The following is a 20,089-nucleotide window of genomic DNA, read 5'->3' as shown; positions in this document are numbered from 1 at the left end:
GTTTACGAAGTGCTTTGCAAACTCGCTTCCGGCTGGATATCCTTTTTCCTTGGCATTGTACTTTGTCACCGGCATTGGCTTCGGTGCATTCGTCCGTTGCATAGCGTCGGAAAGGATCCACTACTGCCTGCTCACTAATCTGAGTTTACGCAAAAAATGCACTCTCCGCTACCAGTACCAGCACCCAGCTTCCTTTGCCTGCTCTGCACAGACACTAGGACCCATATCCGGTTTGCTTTGCTCGGTCTGGGTGATCTGAAATTTCAGCTTTCTAGATTGTGATAAAGTGGTGTGGTCTGGGTAACCGTCGATCGAAAACCGTAGCTAACGTAACCGGAATGAGACAAAACCTCTCTGCAGTGCCGTCCCAACCCGAGTTCCTACAAAGACGCAGTGTGCAACAAGTAACATCTTTTGGTTTCTCACACCAGATCCGGTAGCTGCTTCCGCAGAACCAGAGTCTACGGTACGAACAAGTCCAAGAAGTTTTATCTCGGCGACTTTATTAGGTACGTGCGCATCTCTTCGCTGCTAACGTAGGGTGTGCTGCCAGGTCAGAAACTAAAAGTCGTTTCCCAGATGAACCCCCAACACCGGATTTTAAAGAAATGCATGTGCTAGGTGTCTTGGCGTGCTGCATCTATCTCGAGCAACAAAAAAATCAAATGCGACACTTCCTACGCTTAGCAATGGAACGGGTGAAGACTTTTGGCAAGAAGTGCAACTGTTGCCGTCGAACAGTCGTTGTCCTTTCTCGAGATTATTTTTTCTCTGTACCTTATAGCCGTGGTAAGTTTATGGTGGTGACGAAAGTGATTCCCCCAGCCGAATCGTGCTAGGAATATCGGAGTGACAAAAAGAAATCGAACCATCCTTTCCCGATGGAGGTGCATGAGCAGGGGCAACCGGATATGTCGCTAATTTGTTGATTGAGTGGGTGTTGAGTCGTGCTTTGCGGTAGCGTTGACCAGACATGTAGACTTTTAGATCAGAAGTCATAATTATACGCTAGAAAAGAGATTCTACAGTATTGGATGTCAGAGAGTCAGATAGTCTTGGGGTAGAATATATAATAGGCGTAAATGGTAATTCTTTTTTTGATTTTGATGATTATGTTCAAGTTTTTACTGCTAGCTTTCGCTTGCATGTGTTTGTCTAAGTACAATAAAGTTAATTAGAGTGTGGCCATGTAAAGAGTAATGTTAATAGTAACTGAGATTAGTGCCAAAAATAATTGTTACATGCAGCGTTTACTTAGGCAACCTATTTTTAATAAAATAGTTTAATGTAACTTGTATTATCGTTCTTGACACACTCGTCTAGTTGTACGACTTAATAATATGTTCGTGATGGGTTCAAATCCCGTAAGGATCGACCCACCCACACGCAAAACTGACTATCCTATTATGCGTAAAAAAGTAAGTTCGTTTTATCTTTGATTACGGCAGGTCAAGAGCGCTTATGGTTGTTTTGATAAATAATATAGAGAAGACTTTGGAAACATTTTTTCCTCATTTAGATACTTCCCATATATGTAGCATTACAAGAAATACGACAAAGCCTATTTTGATATTCTTCTGTTCTGGAAGGACTTAACTTGTCTATTCCTCGGAAGTTTCGGGTTTTGTAGGCAATTTACATTTACTTAAATCATTCCACTTTGCAATCTCTATGCTTTATCGGATGTATAGAATGTATTTAAATTAAATGATAATGACACTATTATCTATGCAAATCTGGAATACTTTGCATTCTCGAGTCTCAACACGATGGGACATAGATGTTGCTTTACTTTCATAGAATGTCATGGCTACAAATGTCACTTTTTCTTCTTCACAAACTCAATAGAATTAGAAAGGTATACAAAATTGTTCAGACCTAGAAAGATTACATAAAACAGAATAAAATAGTTTTTCCTGAATGATATAGATGGAATAAGTCACTCATAGTCAATCAAATTAATAGGTAGGTAGGTTTTTTCCGTGTACAATTTTACAGCAAACAAAAAAATTAAAGATGTTATACTAATTTATTTTTATTGTACCACAGTTTTGTGCCTCATCTTTTTTGTTTAGTGCCACAAACAAAAATTATACTGTAATATGTTTACTCACATTATGCTTCGGATATTGTAAAGCGTTGCTCTCTACAACAAAAGACAGAATGAAACACTTCAACAGTTTTGAAAAATAAACCATAAAAATAAATATTGTATTCGTCCACAGCACTGGAGCACTCACTGGAGGGTCCTATCATCGCTGGGACATAGTTTGATTGAAAATGATCGTCAAGTGTTGCTGCATTGCTGCTCGAAAGAATTTCGCTCTAAAGAAGCCGTACACAGTATGCATGCGCTCGGTTCGTTTCTACCGTTTTGCTTTGCTTTACACCCCGTTTTGTTCACATAGCAACCAAGTTAGAGTACTGTGATCAGCTAGCCACAAACCGACCAAAGCATCGATACATAAAATTGGGAAAAAAATAAATGAGAAAAATCCTTCAAAGGGTGGAACACACTTCAGACGGTAGTCAAGCCACGGCAAACCAGGGTTTTATCGTGTCTCGTGCTATTGCTTATGTATGCGCTGACTAGGAGAGTTTGCATGAAGAAAGCAAAAACAACTTGAGATTTTCAATCGAAAAATATTCACACACCAATACGGGTGTGTTTTGAAAGCAACGTATCGCTATTGTGATTTCGTCAAAAGGAGCACTTCTTCCATGGACGGTTCGATCAGAAGTGCTCTGAGAGCTCTACTCCTAACGCCTTTGAGGAAACCGTTCGCTGTTTCCATCGTCTAGTGGAATGGTTTGGGATAAGGCTTCGTCATCGCTTACATGGGCACTTTTGTTGCTGTTTATCAGTACAGATGGTCGTATCCTTTGGTGGCATGTATCGGACATTTATTATCAAATATTTTAGTTTGCATTGCTGAATAATTGGTAAAAATGATACAATATGCAGTATTATATTTATTTATCATATTAACCTGTAGTTTAAAACTGCTAACGATTAGCTTAGCTAATACTAAGTATTTTGTGTTTTATGTGTCCTCAAAGTAACATTGTTATGAGTTGGCTAAATCAAATGAACCTCATTCTTTTCTCTGTGGAAAAAAACTATGGAATACTTTTAACCTATTGCCTAGGAATAGAACACAAATGTGCACATCTCAACATGTTACAAACATGTTAAACAAACAAAATGTGGTGCTCACTCAGCAACTGAAAATAATCATTGCAAACAATTGCTTTTGATAATATGGTCCCAGGACAAACGGTAAGCTCGATCAAATCATGTCGTTAGCCAATAGGCAATAACAAAGCTTTCAAAGATGTTGCGTGAGAAAAAGCTTTTTCATAACAAAGATTATCACACTATCGTGTTTATCCCGCTTTTCCTCCGCTGTGGTATTTATGCAAACTGCAGCTACATAGCATTCCGTGAGGACGGGTATTTACGTTTACCATTATGGTATCGCATCGTATCAACAACGATGTGACCATACTTCAAGCCTCCGAGGGGTTGAAATTGAATTTCGTAAATCTTTCCCTGAGATGGGAAAATGGGAGTACTTGTTTCCATTTACTTTATCTCTTCCATCCTCTTCGAAGTGGCACCGATAGCTAGGCTTTTCTTCTTCCCATCCCACAGAAAAGCTTGTGCAGAAAGAAAATACTTTGGAGACACACATACATACTTGCGAGTCGCATGGCAAGTGATCGCTTGTTGCTGGAATTGTCTCCCATCACAAAAATCGCATTATCCTTGATAATGTGTTTTGCTTTCACTTTCACGCTCGTTTCTCGACCTCGCAGTTTTCTTTCTTTTCTTAACAAGTATGTTCTTGTTAAGGCACGAGCCCGGTTGGTAAAGCTCACAAAAATAATAAATTTCTGCGTACTATTTTTATATTATTTGTATTTGCAACTAACTATTTGTATAAAACTAAGCTATCTTAGCTATATAAATAAATAAATATTACCGGAAAGCTGAAGCGTCTATTTGTCTTTATCGTGTAGAGTAAATTTCCTTTAAAAAATAACCGGAAAGCTGAGTCGAGTTAGAATATAGGTAGTATAGCTAAAAACTCAGAAAAAAATTTGCTACAAACAATAAAAAAAAAACAATTGTTGAATTGTTAGTCATCGTTAACGACGTCAAACGTTACGATTTTTTAAAATTGGAACTTAAAATTTTGTAGACAAAGTTTCAAAACCGTATATCGTACTACAACTGAATGCTACACGATGACTTTTACCTGAGAGGTCGTTCCAGTAAACCCTAAGCAGCTATGTTAATAAAATGGTAGAAAAATACGTTTCAAACATTTCACAATACCTTTCACCGTTTCGAACATGATGAACATGGACATAAATCTGGAATAACAACTAACTACGATTTTTAAACCATGATAGAGTGATTCTACCATACGCATCCAAAAAAAAGGTGAGAATTCATCAGTAGTTTAATCCCAAGTGTTAAAAAGAAGTTGTTAACACTTTGACCGCCAACCTGACGTCACAGTTTTTCGAGTGAGCACGTTGCGCATGGCAAGAGAGCGACAATTTCTCGTGCGTTATCACTTTTTTGTTGCGATAAGCGGCAAAGGACAAGTCGTTCTCGTTCTTTCTTTCCTCCCTTATTCGTAATAAATAGAATCATTGTAAATAGAATATAATCAATAGAAAGATAATTGTTAACTATTTACACCACCCTAAATAATTGTGTGTTTGTTTCCACAAGATGCGTTATCAGTGCCAAATTAACGATCCCCATTGCTGTTATGTGTGATGTTTTAAATGCGATACATTACTACTCCGTAAGCCAAAAGATCCATTATTCTGTATTGTTATTCTTCGTGATTCTTTTCTTTTTTTTAAATGTCTTGACGCATAAAGAAACCTTGTAGCAAACCCTTCCAACATCTCCAACGATAAACCGGACGAAAGCCACGGATTAGATGCATTAGCATTCTTCGTTTACAATAATTGGAAGCTTCCAGCTGTACCTTTTTCCCTCCATTACGAAAATACAACCGTAACAGATCACTGCTTTGGTCTCGGATCAAATACCGCAGGTCAAAGCACCTTGCCATCAAACCGCACACATACTCACACATGCGATATGTGTCAACTTTGAATGACAGCCATTAGTCTAGGGGACAAAATTTGCGCCCCAGAAAAATCACCCTAGAAAGCTGCTACCGCAATCGCCAGAATCATTGCTGAGCTTTGGATGTGATTGATGAATGTTGGGTCCGAGCTGAAGGCTCGGGAAACAAGGCAGTCGGCAGGCACCAAATTGTCGGCTCATCGTCGGAAACTCTTTCTCCTGGGCGGCTTTTGCTTGGGATAGGTTTTGGACAACTCTGCTTAAGATGTTTTTGGTGGAATGGAGGTCGGTCCACACCCTGAATTGCCTGGTCGGCGTTGCAAGTCTGTTAAGATGATTGATTGATGTGCCTTTCTGCTTTGTAGGTCGTTAGCATCTGTTGGCAAGATTGCCCTGAAGGCGGTGTTGTTTTCAGCTCCTCTTGAGGTAGTTGGTAGCCTCGCTTCTTTGATGGTTATGCTCAGTTAAGAAGGGATTAGATTAAGCGTGAGATGTTGTTTTGTTTCTCAAATTGTACGTATATTTTGGTTTTCACCGCATACATAAATATATCATATGCAATTGTAAATATTTATTATAATGTGATGATGAACCATAATTTACAGAGCACGAAAAAGAATACCTTTTATTCTCTCATACATTGGTCTGATAGTAGAATTGTCATCGAACAACTTTGACGATAATATTCTGATTTTAATTAAGCCTGACCGTAACCAACATAAATTGGGTTTATAAATATATTTTTTACATGTATTCGTATCCATAATTATTAGTAATTTTTTTTACTCTAAAATGATTTTTAGTTTTTAGCCCTGAATGAGCTTTAATGACATGTATGTATGCATGTATGTGGATGTATTCTAGTCCATTTACTCCAATTACTGAGCCATGAATATTGTAATACGACTATAATATTTTTTTACAAAAATCATCTTCGCGAATTCCATAAAAATTTTAAATCATATGCGATAGAAACAAGGCCAGTCTTGTGGTACACAACGTGTCAACTCGTAAGGCATAAAAACATGGCCGTTATGGGTTCTAGTCCCAAATGGACCGTGCCTGCATACGTAATATTGACCCAACCCAAGTGATATTTTTTTAATTTTTTTGTCATGATCTCCTCGAATGGTGCTCGTAATTAAAAACATGTGGATTTGTGCGTGATAAACGGTGTTGAAAGTATCAAAATTTCGTTTGTGCGTGCGTATTACCTTCTTCTATTGAATTATGATTGCTGGATGCACTCGATTCGTTTTAAATTAATAAGTATAAATCTTTGACGATAGAAGGAGTTACTTTTCTTACGACGATCTTCTTCTTCATTGGCACCACAACCGTTGTCGGTCAAGGACTGTCTGTACCCAATAGTGAAGTGTGCTTGGCTTTCAGTAACTTATTGTTACTATAGCGGGATAGTCAGTCCTACTTATGGGGGCATTTGTATGCGATATACAAGAACTTAATATATAACGTACAAAGCAAAATATGATTAGGATAGAACACGATTTAGAAGCTTTTCATTGTCAGCAGATATACTCTTGCATTTCATAATACTGAAATATGAGCGATAAACTGGGCCAAAGAAATAGCCTAATCTCACTGAACAGGAAATATTTTACACAATCTTTGTTTTTCCAACTCAACGAAACACAATATCAGCGTGTATTCAGCATCATGCCATAGAACATTGGACGGAAAAGGATGTAAAAAAGCAGTTTTCGTCGAACTACTTGGCCAATAAAATAAAAGCCGACCATCATCAAAGCAAACCAAAGAATAAGAAAACATTCTGCCGGACATCCGGCCAGGGCTGTGCCGAGACGAACGGTTTGGCAAAGAAAAACAGACGATTTGCTTTGTGTTGTGTCTCCTTAGGGGCACGTACCGTAGCCATGTATTAGCTTAATAGACCGTCACAGGAAGGTAAATCACATTGCACACAACATACCGCGGTGCGCTTCCATCTTGAGCAGGCTTGATTTCCCCTGGTGCGGCGTGCGAGGTAAAAGGGAGAGTGTCCTGACGGTCTTTTGCAGCGTGCGGGCTGAAAGTACACGAACGGCTTTTGTTTGCGTTGAGAAAATCGCTCACCGGCAATGTTTAAGGAAAGTCCATTGTTTGTTACGCGCTTGGAACCACCTGTGGAGGTCGGAGGACGGTAGAAGATGGTGATTTAACAGACGGAAACAGGTACGCAGTAGGGAGTTCCCTTTGTTGCGCACGTGGTATTCATTTTAACGCGCAATTAGGTAGATGAAAATTAAACGACCGAGACAAAGTAGTTAGCGAGGTAAAGTAAGGCAAACAACAGTGACGCTGCTATAATAATCCGTCCAAAGTTTTTCAATTTAGCGTTATATCAAAGGTCTGAGCGCTGAAGGGAACGGAACCGTTTAGAGGATGTTTGGTAGTTAAAAACAAAATATAAATCTTGAAGAAGTGCGCTGATAAAGCAGGGCCAAACTCCAATTTCTACGTCAATACTATTGCGGGGATTTGAACGGTTCCTAAAATACCTCCTCTTTTAAGCAATCAACTTTTAGCAGTGGGACACATCTTACCCGTGAGATTTCTTTTCGTATATTGCTCGATGTGCAACGATATTGCAATCATCACCCGAGTATGGGAGACACACCCGGGCACAATATCCGAAAGGCAAACGTCCATTTGGGACGCACCTTACCATGTCGTGGCAAACACCCGTGACCACTGTGTTGGGACATCGGAATCCATACCCCCAAGGTAGGCTGGCCCCACGGGAAGAACTAACTAACACGAAACAGTAAACAGCAGTAAAAAGATAGAAGCCACCTAATTGATTGCCCCTTGGAGGCACATATTCGGGCAACGATTTGGGGGCGAAACGGTGCAAACGAAAATAAACACGACGATTCTAGCTTCGGTAAAAGAACTACCCTGCCCACATGCCTCTTTCTTTCTCTACGTTTCGTTCCCGCAAATTCCCGTTGCTGCCGGTCGCAACAAGAAAACAAACTTAATTTCTGCCGTGATTCTCATCCCTTGTCTAGCGACCGTTCCTACAAGCAGGCTTTATTGCTTTCGTTTTATTGTTGCTTGTCGATGGCTGTGTCACTTGGATGATCTTATTTGTACAACTAGCCATGCTGGAGATCGCATCAAAAGATGTGAGGGTAAGGCTTGAGGAACGGGGGAAGGCGATTCAAAAACAAAACAAAATAATGTTCTCTTTTCCCAGTGAAAAAACTGTAGCAAAACGTTTTGCAAAAAAGTACAGCATTCGGTAGACTCTAGATCACTGGAGACAACAACACGAACCAAGCGTAATAAGAAAGTAGAAAGGAACCGAAAAAAAATCATCAAACATCCAAAATGAACAAACGCGCGTTTCTTCGCCGCGACGGAGGTTGGAGCTGTGGGAATAATAAATGTCCAAAAATCAAACAACTTTGACAAAGAACATGGCCCAAACAACGGGTCGGCTGGTGGCGAAGCAAGATCTAACCGCTAGGTGTCGCACGGTGGTGGGATTAGTATGCTTGAGGCACGAAATGAACGGTAAACAGTACTGTGATGAACTTGCAGCAAGCAGCCAGGTCACACAATGAATAATTGCTTTTTGAAAGTGTGAATTGGAAATAAAATTATAAAAAATAAAGATAAATAATGAGATACTTTTTCCTAAACGTTTACAAATAAAACCACGTCAAATGATCCGGTCATTAATACAATAGACAATCAGTGGTCGAACAAACTTTTTACAGAAAAAATGTAAAATAATTTCTGTTCATTCGCTCCACAATTGATCCCTACAAAGGTGTAATGATAAAATGGAGATTGGCTATATTGCAGGTCACATATAACATTACTACTTGACAATCAAACACCGTTTGTTTTAAGCTTAAATACCTTATCGCGAAAAAAATGTGTAGACATATTTGATTAAATATTATAGTAGTAATTACATGAGGCGAATCGTTTGTAAGATTCACACTAACAAATTTCAATGGCATTTTTTACTTTTTTTAATAATGCTGCAATTTATTCACCCGCTTCTTAAATATCTATAAGCTAGCATAAACATTTGTGTACACTTTATGCTTAGTGTCTGCTAAAAAAATAGTTTTTGTTCTTAAATCATGTTATGTTTTTCGCTTTTTGATTTTCTGTCCTTTTTTCTCTTTTAAAAATCAATAGTAGTTAATAAAGTTTTTTTTTATGAAAAATTGGTAAGGTAGTTTTGTCCAACACAATTCGTAGATTTTGTTCTACTGTGCGTAACGCGACTGAGCAGCAGAGACAACTTTCACCGGAGCGTGTAAGACAGTGAGCGCGATTCCAGATTACGATAAGAAGAATGATAAAGAAGCCCCAGGCGGCACCCGAGCAACACGCGGCTACCATAGAACCGGCTCGTGTCGCGCGAAAAGTTAGGGAAAGTCTTTCGCGGTTTGGCTGTGCAACGATTGCAGACTCAACTGGCACCGTAGGAAGGATACGCAGGGCACAGGGAGGCAGCAAAGACATGGTTGCGTTGCTGCTCGTTTGACAGTTCCGTGCCATTGAGCGTAACCTTTCCGCTGTGAGCGCTGTATATTCGCTGTTCATAAATTTTCATTGCCCATGTGTAACATGAAGTAACTTTTGAGGACTTCCGCCCAGCGCCCGGCCATCACACGGACATACCGGGTGCGGGTAGTGATTTGTGAGCAACGGGTTTAGGATACTGCAATCTAGGAAGACCATGTGGTAACGAAAACAGAGAACAAATTTATTACAAAAATCGTTTTCTAGTTACCATTACGCATCGGATTGTGGTAAATCTGGTTGGATGACAGATGCCTATTGACTCTTGCGAAGGGACTTATTGCCACCAGCCATCTCTCATTCGATTGGCTCTTGAGTTTAACCAAAATAAAATATACTAACAAAAAAAACGCCATCGTTTTTTTTTTTGCCTAGTGCTGACAATTTTTGGTAATGGAATTAGTTACAATCGCGCCTTGCCGCACGTGCCTGAACCAACGGCCCAACGAGACAGGCGTCAGAAAGAAAGAATCACGTTGAAAGTGGAAAACAATCATGCACACTTGAGAGACCAACATCCCTTCGTCTTACGTACCCGCTCAACACCGCTCACGGACGTGAAGCATCAACAAAGCATTTCTCCACAATCCAATCACCCGTTAAGCAACATCATTTCGTTTACGTGATGTCATTCCGTTCCGGAGGAGGAAGCGCACGATGGCATCCGATCGACAGGACGGTATTCGAAGGACTTTCATTTTCCCTATACATTCCGTTTCACGGTTGCGATTGGCTAGTTCGTGTTACTTGAGAGTGGGAAAAGGGAAGCGAGCCAGTGTCTGAATCGCTGCTTAGTATTTATCCTTCCAGCGATGGTACTGAGAAAAATCTCAGTAAAAATCACGAATACCCCGAACATCAAGACACGAGTGGCACACTTGAGTGGCATGTGGGACGATGTCTGGTGCGACCTGGTGTGTAATGAAAACGTCTGTCGAAAGAAGCAAAGGCGTCCAGCCGGATGGAAGATGGCAGTGGTGGTAAGAATGGTAAGAATCATCCAAAAGAAGGCTCCCGTCGTAGCTGCACTTAGCGTAACACACAGCTTCTCATCGTTTTTTTTTTATCCGGCCCACCAGCCAATAATGCCAAATGAAGCGTGGTGATGACAATACAAAATGCACCAGTCCAAGGAAATCTCCATCCGAATTCAGTGTGCGGAAAACGGTCTAAAATGGTCCGACTGGTCAAAAGCTTTGAACTAAATAGTTGCAAATAACAGGGGGTAAGTAAATATTTACTGAATAATATATCATTCAAGCTGCACGTGACATCAAATGAATAAATTGCATTCTCTTGTGTCGTCAATAAAGACTACGCCTCAAATGGATGAATATTCAGTGCTTGACCATCCTTTTGATGACCATTCCGTTTATTTTGATTCGTAAAAAGCGTTTCTTTAAATTTTGGTAGTGTGTAACAGATTTAGAAAAGGATTACAAAATAAGTATGTCAAAATGTCTTATGACAAGTAAAGTACATTTAATATACATGTCCGTTCTTATTTGGACTTGCATTACCCATTTTTTATTTTTAGCAATGCAGCTATGATTAGGTTGTCTGTTGGTTTATTTACTGTTTTATCAATAATGTCGATATGTTTTCGACAGGATACATGCTTTATAATAATAAAAATGGATTACTTTATGTTATAGAGATGATTTATTTGAAAATGAAAAGGATAAAAACTAATATATTTGAAAACAAACTTTTTCTTCTATTCGGCATAACAACCTACGAGGTCATGTTGGCCTATTCAAGCATACGAGAATGATTAAATACCACGCAGTCAGATATAAAAGCCAATTATGTGATTCGATCGTAGGAGAAAAAGTTTGGTTTTGGTGTTATGTGTCTTGTTTGACGTTTGCAATCGAGCAAAATGTTTTATCAAACATTTGCATTAGCTGACTTAAACGAAGACCAATTTTTGTCAAACAACTTTCCGTCAGATAAAAGTTACAGAAAGTGTTCTATTTTACGTAAAAAGTGTGGGAATAACAAAATGCATAGAAGATGTCTTCTTCTTCTTCTTCTTTAGACACAACAACCGTTGTCGGTCAAGGCCTGCCTGTACTCACTAGTGAAAGTGAGCTTGGCTTTCGGTAACTTATTGTTACCATAGCAGAATAGTCACTCCTTCGTATGGAGACACGGTCTATTCGGGGCTTGAGCCCATGACACAGGAGAAATAGCAATATTACAAAACTTCACTTTCACTTTCACTTCAGGAATGATTTGGAAAAGCTGGTGCTCTGATACAAAATGTCCCCCTAATATAATACAGTGGAACCTCACACAACGGATTTAATCCGTTCCAGTGCTTTCCTCGTTATGCGGGAGACTCTTTTCCATTTAATTTGTATGAAAAGTGAAATAATTGTTTTTAGGACCATAAATGTGTTGGCATAATATTTATAAGTCGCTTAAAAATGGAAAATGGTTTAAAAAAGATGGAAATTTTGACGTTCAGCTGCTACACATTTCCTGCTAGATTTTTTAGAACAATTGAACAATTGTTTGAAGTAAATATTCTCCAGTACGAATAACTTTTTTTTAAAGATTGACATCAAATCTACATTTATCATGTAGTCATACAAAACATCGTATCGTACGGTTGGCAGATCATGCGTTGATGAAATATTAGTATTGAAACGCAAGAAACACTCGTTAATATATCATACACTTGTGCATAATTATTTGACACGTTTCCTCCTGACAATACAATTGTTGACAGAGTAATTTGACAGCAATATGTTAGGCTAACGAAAGAATTATTCAACGAATCTTGTGAAGTCTCTAACGACCTTCTATAATACCGATAAAATTTCCGTTTGCTTAGAATGGGTTTGATTAATACATTTCCGTTTGACTCACATATTTGGCCTTATAGTTAGTTCCTGCTACGGGGAAGGTGAGTTCGTGCGATGGACACACGAACACGGTTGCAAAAAATGTAATTTTAAAAATGTGATAAGCCAATCAATGCCTTACATTTTCCGAAATGTTTATCCTAGTTCGGTATAAAATATTAAAAGAATTATTGTGATAAGAGTAAATGCAAAAAAACGATCATTTTTTTATATGAACCAAACATTTAAATCGACATATCAATAGCTTAAGATAACTTAGACCAAAAAATATTGATAAACAGCCAATAGTAAACCAAACAGGATGTTCTATGTAATGGAAGGTGCAGACAATTCAACAAAATATTTAAATTTTTATGAAATTTTACGAAACTCAACCTACTATTGTATTTTTTTCAAGTGCAGCAATAGATACTGATAGACGGCCAAAATAACGTTAATTAATTATTGTAAGAGCTGAATGTTGAAAATTCCTTTTTTACAACCACAAACGCTCCTCACTAACCCCTTATAATTTATTTTGCATATATAGTAAAAATGCGAAAACTAGGAGTAATGGAGTGGTTATGGAAACTAGTAGTAGTATTATACACAATAACACTTCGGTCATACAAATACACAAACCAATTTTTAAATTATTTTTTTGTACTTTTCTTTTGTTTTCAACTTTGCTTTCCCCATGGTACCCATTTGGCGTTTTTTCTTCTTTATTGACACAACAACCGTTGTCGGTCAAGGCCTGCCTGTACCCACTAGTGAAGTGAGCTTGGCTTTCAGTGACTTATTGTTATAATAGCAGGATAGTCAGTCCTACGTATGGGGGCACGGTCTATTAGGGGCTTGAACCCATGACGGGCATATTGTTAAGTCGTACGAGTTGACAACTGTATCACCAGACCGGCAAACTCAACAGATCGGAAAACACTCATTTGGCGTTTAATATATATAAAAAATATACACTTCACCCACAATCTCTTGCTTCAATCGGTTAATTTAAAAAGTTTCATTCGACGTTCGTTTCTACGGCGGCATTCGCTGCCTAAAGATTTGAATGCGATGGCTTTCTTAAAAGTTTTAGTACTTTCTTAAAAAAAGGCAAGCACTGACATAAGAAAGGAAAGTAAAGAGATTCAAAAATGTGAAAAATGTTCGACAATGCCAACAGACAGTAAACTCTCTAATACAAAGCGACCTCCGCAAGGGCACCAAACAAAAGAAGATGGAATCGGGGTATGAGGAACCGAAGATGGTCCGACGGGAAATTTACTTGCACCATCCACCGCACAATGGTTGGTCCATGCGAGAGCTGGATAAGAAAATTGTTTTTCCTTTCCCTGACAACGCGATACACACAGATAAGTCCCCAAGCACTTTGAGTCGACGACGCCAGCCTACATCTTGGCAGCAAAAGCAAGATGCTTCGTCCTACCCGGTTGCGGTCGGTTGTTGACGGTTTTATGAGCTTTCCTCCAGCCGAATGGGACGAGTTGCGGATGGACGCGTCAAAGCGCAGTGTAAATCATAAATAAAATTGCCAACCTCGAATAACAGCTAACCCTTTTTTTGTTAGATCTGTCTGATGGTGTAGGTCATTGCGAAATTGAATCGAGTTTCTGTTATATGTTGGTTTCGATTTCAAGACTACGAGATGAATTTAAAGCCTTCTCTTGTATATGAGATGTGTTAAACTGTACACGCACAAGTTTATGACTTGGGCTGCTTTTGTCATAAAGTTTTTGGCTAATCGATGTTTGATATATTAAACCAATAAGCAGTTACGTATGGTCAGAGAGAACGTTTGGAAATCAATTGAATAGTTAATCATTTTCTCATAGCAGGCTTTCCATAAAATTTGCTTAGTGTAACTCGTTTTCTATGCTTAAGATTATTTGTTTAAATATTCACGACTCGTTCATATCCCAATATTTATCAAACAATTTTGTAGTTATAACAACAACTTAACAATTTAAAGGAAAATGACCGCGTTTAATTTAAAATGGGTCTTCAAATATTTATGCTAGATGGCGTAACATCCTCCGCGAACAAACCGTCCTATACAGTATTTCGAGACTTACTCAGTACCACGCAGCCGGATAGTCAGTCCTTGTTACGGGGAGACAGTCAATTCTAGGCTTGAATCCACGGCGGGTATGTTGTTAAGTCGTAGGAGTTGTCGGGTGTACTATGGGACCTTCACAAATAATTTATTTAAATCTTACAATTGAGATATCTGTTAACAACATGCCCGTTATGGGTTCAAGTCCCAAAAGCTCCCATAAGTAAGACTGACACTATCCTGATATGTAGTAAGTCAATAAGTCACTAAAAGCCAAAGCCGTAGTGTATCCTACTGGTAGTGCTTCAGGCAAACCTTGACCGATAACACGGTCGTTGTACCCAGCATGTTGATTTTACAATTTTAAGTACAACCAGTATTGTTTACTGGGTAAAGTGTGAGAACATACTTTTTACTAATTGTATTATAAATAATTTCAAATTTAATTAGTTTCACCAAAATAATACGCTAACATTAATTTAAAACTGTTTGAAACAAAAAAAAACTCTTCGCTTAAATTAATTTAGTAAAAAAAAATCAAAAATGCTTCATCTTCTACAAGAGAGCTAGACGTGCGATAGACATTTGTTTTTTCAACAAATATTTGTTTTGGCGCACTTCAGCACTCACTGGCATGGCGTGTTGATAGAAGCATGACGGTGTTACAGATTCAACTTCAAATTCCAAATCCAACTCGTACAAATATCTTCTTCGTCGTTTTGCAGCACGTGACAAGCTGCGGTTCTACACCCAAGGCGTTCGCTATGCGATAGCAAGAGACTGAATTTCCCATGTTGGGTTTTGTAATGTTTTGTTTTTCCCCTTTCAGCCTGCACCTGCAAACAAAAGGAAGAAAGGATTGTTTCCTTGCCTGGCGGTTTCTATTATTCGACACAATATTGCTAATGCCAAAGCAGTGTCTCTGGTGGGCGGCTTAGCGCCTTTTTCCCTGTGGCTCACCAATCCGATGGCGTATAAACATATTAGTAGCTCGTTTAGAAGGCGAATTTCAGCAACCCAAGTGAAACGGAATCAAATATCAGCCAATTGTTGAAGGGACAACAAAACGAAGAGCCCCTCGAGACGTAACGTGCTGTATGGTTTCCTTCTCAAAACCTTTTATATACGGCAACACTTATATTGGACTGTTTACACAACTGGTTTGGCAATAGTATTGCTCGAATTTAACTTCATTTATATCAAGCAAAGCAATTAACCATAAAGTTTGTTTCCACATCAAACCACATCATTAAGAATTTTGACATTATCAATTACATTTTATTAGTTTACATTAATTAAAACATAATATTTTATTGTATTTAAGTTTTAATCAAATTAAGCAATACCAAACTTTACTATATTTAATTATAATATGTTATTTTATGACATTACATTGTTTAATATTCTGTTAGTTTATCCTATAAAATTAAACAACAAAAAATGCATTAGCACTCTTGTTCATTACATCATTCGTTTGCCATTGTATAAACTATGGTTGAAGAGCAAGTGCGACAGTTATGATTGTTTTACTGTATTAATGTTAACGATATAATTACAGCTATTACGTTATCTTAATTTAAAACGAATAGTAGATCGTATCAGGTCGTATCAGATCAGGTCACATTAGGTTATTTTAACTTTAAATATCATAATGTCCGAGATAAAAAAAACCCTAAATTGTTGTGTAAATAAGTATCAAACTTTCAGTAAGAGTATAAACTGCGAAAATATCAAAATGATTCTTAAAAAACAGAATCTTAGTTAAAATGAAAAACAAGCCAACTCCTAAACACTGTATGCCATGTTGTAATGTAAGCTAACTTTAAAGAGTTTTTTTTTATTTTCATATAATTTAAGATTGGAGTCCAAAACAGTTGTCATGTTATTATGTCATTATGTGGCTTACTTAAAACGTGTACCACAAAACGGGTACCAAACAATATACCGTTCGTAGATTCTAAAAATTCATAAAATATACATCGAAAAAAAGGCCAATGATTTACACTAAACCACAGCTGAGTTTGCATGCGGACACTTGCCCCATGGTGGGCTATGATTTATCAACAAATCACAAAAACGATATCAAACAGCGGGTACCCCTTGCTAAACCAACTGTGCGTTACGCAATACCATGCGGCTGCTATGTCACCATGAGTCTGGAAGTCTCGTTTAAACTTTCCATCACCTCTCACTGTACGAATCCCACCGAAATTGTTCCTTCCGCAATGATTCCGCTGCAATTCAGCTACAGCTAGCCAGAACACAAGCTGCGAGTGTTCAGCATGTGGTACAAGTCTTGCGGTACATCTTGCCAATAAATGTCTCCCGAAGATTCGTTGCCGGTACGCCGCAGGAAACAGGAGCAGGACTCTGTTTGAGATTTGCCAATCCGCAACATTGCGTACCCAGTCAATTGCGATAAAGGCGACAGGGTGTACGGTTTCACATGCGAAGAAGTTTCCGCAACACTGTCATCCGGTTTTGCACGGTCACGAGGCCGACTTCTCGACCACTAAAGAATCCAATAACCGACACTACCGATTTCTTCATTTAACCGTCTGCGAGCCGGGCCCTGTATTTTTGATACGCTTGCAATAGTTTCGACTGCTATCGAAACATTTCAAGTTTGCATTGTTTTCTTTCTCTGCATTGAATAATTTAGCTATGAAACGATTTTTTGCGTTTCGATTTTCAATACCAAGGCTCGGATGCTCAAAATGAAATTTGCCTCTTTTTGTTCTCTCCGCTACAGGCGTATGGATTAAGATTATTTTTAGTTTTGCACTGGTTGGTGTTGCTGATGCTTTACATTAATTTTTCATACCACGAGAAGCAAGGATTGGTTGCCATTTGTTGAATTTTGTATACGTGCTATATAAACTTAGTTAGGTCTGATACGCAAATTTTAAAAATAGGTTATATTTTTTGCATGTTTATTATTATTAAACATTTAATATATTGGTTGCACTATCAACATATATTTGTTTGAGCTGTTTTTTTCAATACTTTGTAAGTCTTATTTGATTATACATAATACTTCTTCAGAGTGTGGAAGGTACAAAATAAATGTCAAATATCCCATCTGAGAACAGCATTGCAGGAGAATTACAAATGAGAACTGCGAAAACTGATGTTAATATTTGATATCCTAAACATAGTTTTACATCTCTTATCACTACCACTCATCTATTGTCCTGGTTCAGAGAATAGTCGGTAACGACCTACGCGATCATGCCGGCCCATACAGGCATTCGAGACTTATTTAGAACCACGCAGCCGAATAGTCCGTACTTGCTAAGCGAGGATGGTCCATACGACGATTGAACCCACGACGGGCATGTTGTTAAGCCATGCAGGTAGACGACTGTACTATTTTATTTAGCAGTGGCGGTTCCTTTTGGACCGAGCTTCCGGTATCAGATCATTTACACCAGGTGCTATTGAAACATTTGCAATTTGGACGGATTTAAAATGATTGATAAGAATGGACTGGACACAGAAACAGTGTAACTATAGCGTAATTATCAAGTAATGAGCTTGATTTAACACATTATTGATCCACTGCACTGATCTATCTAATATACTTTTTACTATCGAAAACAAACGCAAACGAGAATCAAATTTATCTAAATAGCTCACATAACTATATGAATATTATAAATAATTTTTTTTGTAAGCTGTAATCCTTTTTACATCCCGAAGTGCTTATAAAAATAATGGTGGGTTTTAAGAATAGATGTTTTATTGTGGGTTTCAACGTTTCAAGCACAAATGACTTACCCCCGCTTATCCATAAAACGAAGAAAAACAACATTAGCGATGCTCGGTTATTCCACATCCTGTTGGTACATGCCATGCTTATTCCGTCACTTTCAGTGTAAAAATTCCTTTAGATTATTCTCCAATCTTTTATCTTATTCTTTCACCAGCTCACTGGTGAGCACACTCTAAATAATATCACACTCGATACAATCGTGCATCTCGGTCATACGTCATCAAAGGTTTAGGCTTCAACTGGCCATATTCACACACTGCACACATTCCAATCGTTTCCCTCTGCTGGTATTGCAATCAGCACGAAACAACATTGTGCATCCACCTGCATTGTACTTACTGGCAAGCAGTATTTGGGATGAATGTGGGATACACCGTTTTACTAACACGTTCACTTGTACAAGCACACATACACTCACACACGTACACGTTCACGGAAACTGCAATCATGTACTATATTCTCCCACTAGCACATACACATTTACATACACGCAAACACTACTGCACACACTTCTTGCTTCACTTATTTTTCACTGCAAATTTCGTCTGGTGGACAAGGGGAACCGAAAGCGGAAGGTGTTTTCCTCGGTGGGTCCGCTTCCACGCGAACGTTCCAAGGCAATGCACCTAACAGATACACAATGATTCGAATCGTGTGATGTCACTTTACCGGACACTAGTAATGATCGATGTGCCCAAGCCGAAAACATTAACTTTGCATACTGGCAAGGGTTTCATTTATTTGCTATATTTAGCTTGCAAATACTTTAGCACAGACCTTGCCTAATTTCACACAATCGTGCATTAGATTCACTTTACTAACTTATCGAAAGAGCTTACATTTTCGCACATTACACAGTATGAGCATTTGATTTTCTTAATTGCATTATGCGTTTTGCACCGTTTCCAGCATATTATGCACTCTGCTTCAGGATGCAATCATTCCCGCCTAAACATGCCGCAACACACTTTGGTAAAACTTCTTTTATACCTCCACACTAACAGGAACAGTAACTGACACGATGCAATGCTCACGCTTTGGCTGATGCCTACGTAGCTCCATTGCAGTACCGGCAAGGAGTTTGGTGGAAATGAACGAGCGCAACCACATGGTGTGTGTTTTTGTCGTATTTTTTACTTGCGCTACCAACCGCTCACTACCACTGCTTCACAAGCTTGCAAAATCCTTTTCAATTTCACTAGCCTCGGACTTTACCGAACGAATACAAGAAGCAACTCAAATAGAGCCAACTTTCTGTTTCGTCTTCGCCTGGCACAGACGATACGGGACGCGTGTACCCTTGTTAAGTGGTCGAGTTGCCGCAAGCTGCTATATCCTGGGAGGGTTGCCGATCACCCTACGACGCCAACCGCATTGCCTGGCTGCTGGTGTAGCGGAAACCCTGGACCCGTTTCCCGCGTCCGTTGGCTTGGCAACTGGGGTCACTCAAGCCGAGCGCATTGCTTTCCTTTCTCTAACCGAACGACACAACGATTGCTCCACGACTGAGAGGACCTGTCCTCTATGGGCAAGCTTTCGGTTGAACAGATTCGTTTCCGCCGGAAGGCGACCACGCAGACACGCGCAAAATAGGCACAACTCTTTCGTCCCTTTCGGTGAGTACTTTAAATGTTAAAGAGATCCGACTAACGAGAGAGAGACAGCACATAGCATTGCATTAACAACTATACATACGTTGGCTA

The 20,089-nt window shown here is 38.9% G+C and overlaps 1 protein-coding gene across 1 annotated transcript in view; it reads right to left on the bottom strand.

The window, feature by feature from the left end:
- LOC120903605 (Down syndrome cell adhesion molecule-like protein Dscam2) overlaps nt 1–19,880 on the bottom strand; it is an 89,335-nt gene extending 69,455 nt beyond the window's left edge. The window contains 1 exon segment of the mRNA XM_040313134.1: nt 18,392–19,880. Within this exon segment, the coding sequence (XP_040169068.1) occupies nt 18,392–18,467 (76 nt within the window). The 5' untranslated portion in view covers nt 18,468–19,880.
- Nucleotides 19,881–20,089: the final 209 nt, after the last annotated feature.

The sequence above is a fragment of the Anopheles arabiensis genome, chromosome 2 (assembly GCF_016920715.1).
Source record: "Anopheles arabiensis isolate DONGOLA chromosome 2, AaraD3, whole genome shotgun sequence".
Lineage (NCBI taxonomy): Eukaryota > Metazoa > Arthropoda > Insecta > Diptera > Culicidae > Anopheles > Anopheles arabiensis.
The sequence above is the reverse complement of the archived record's forward strand: the minus strand, read 5'-3'. Positions and strand labels throughout refer to the sequence as shown.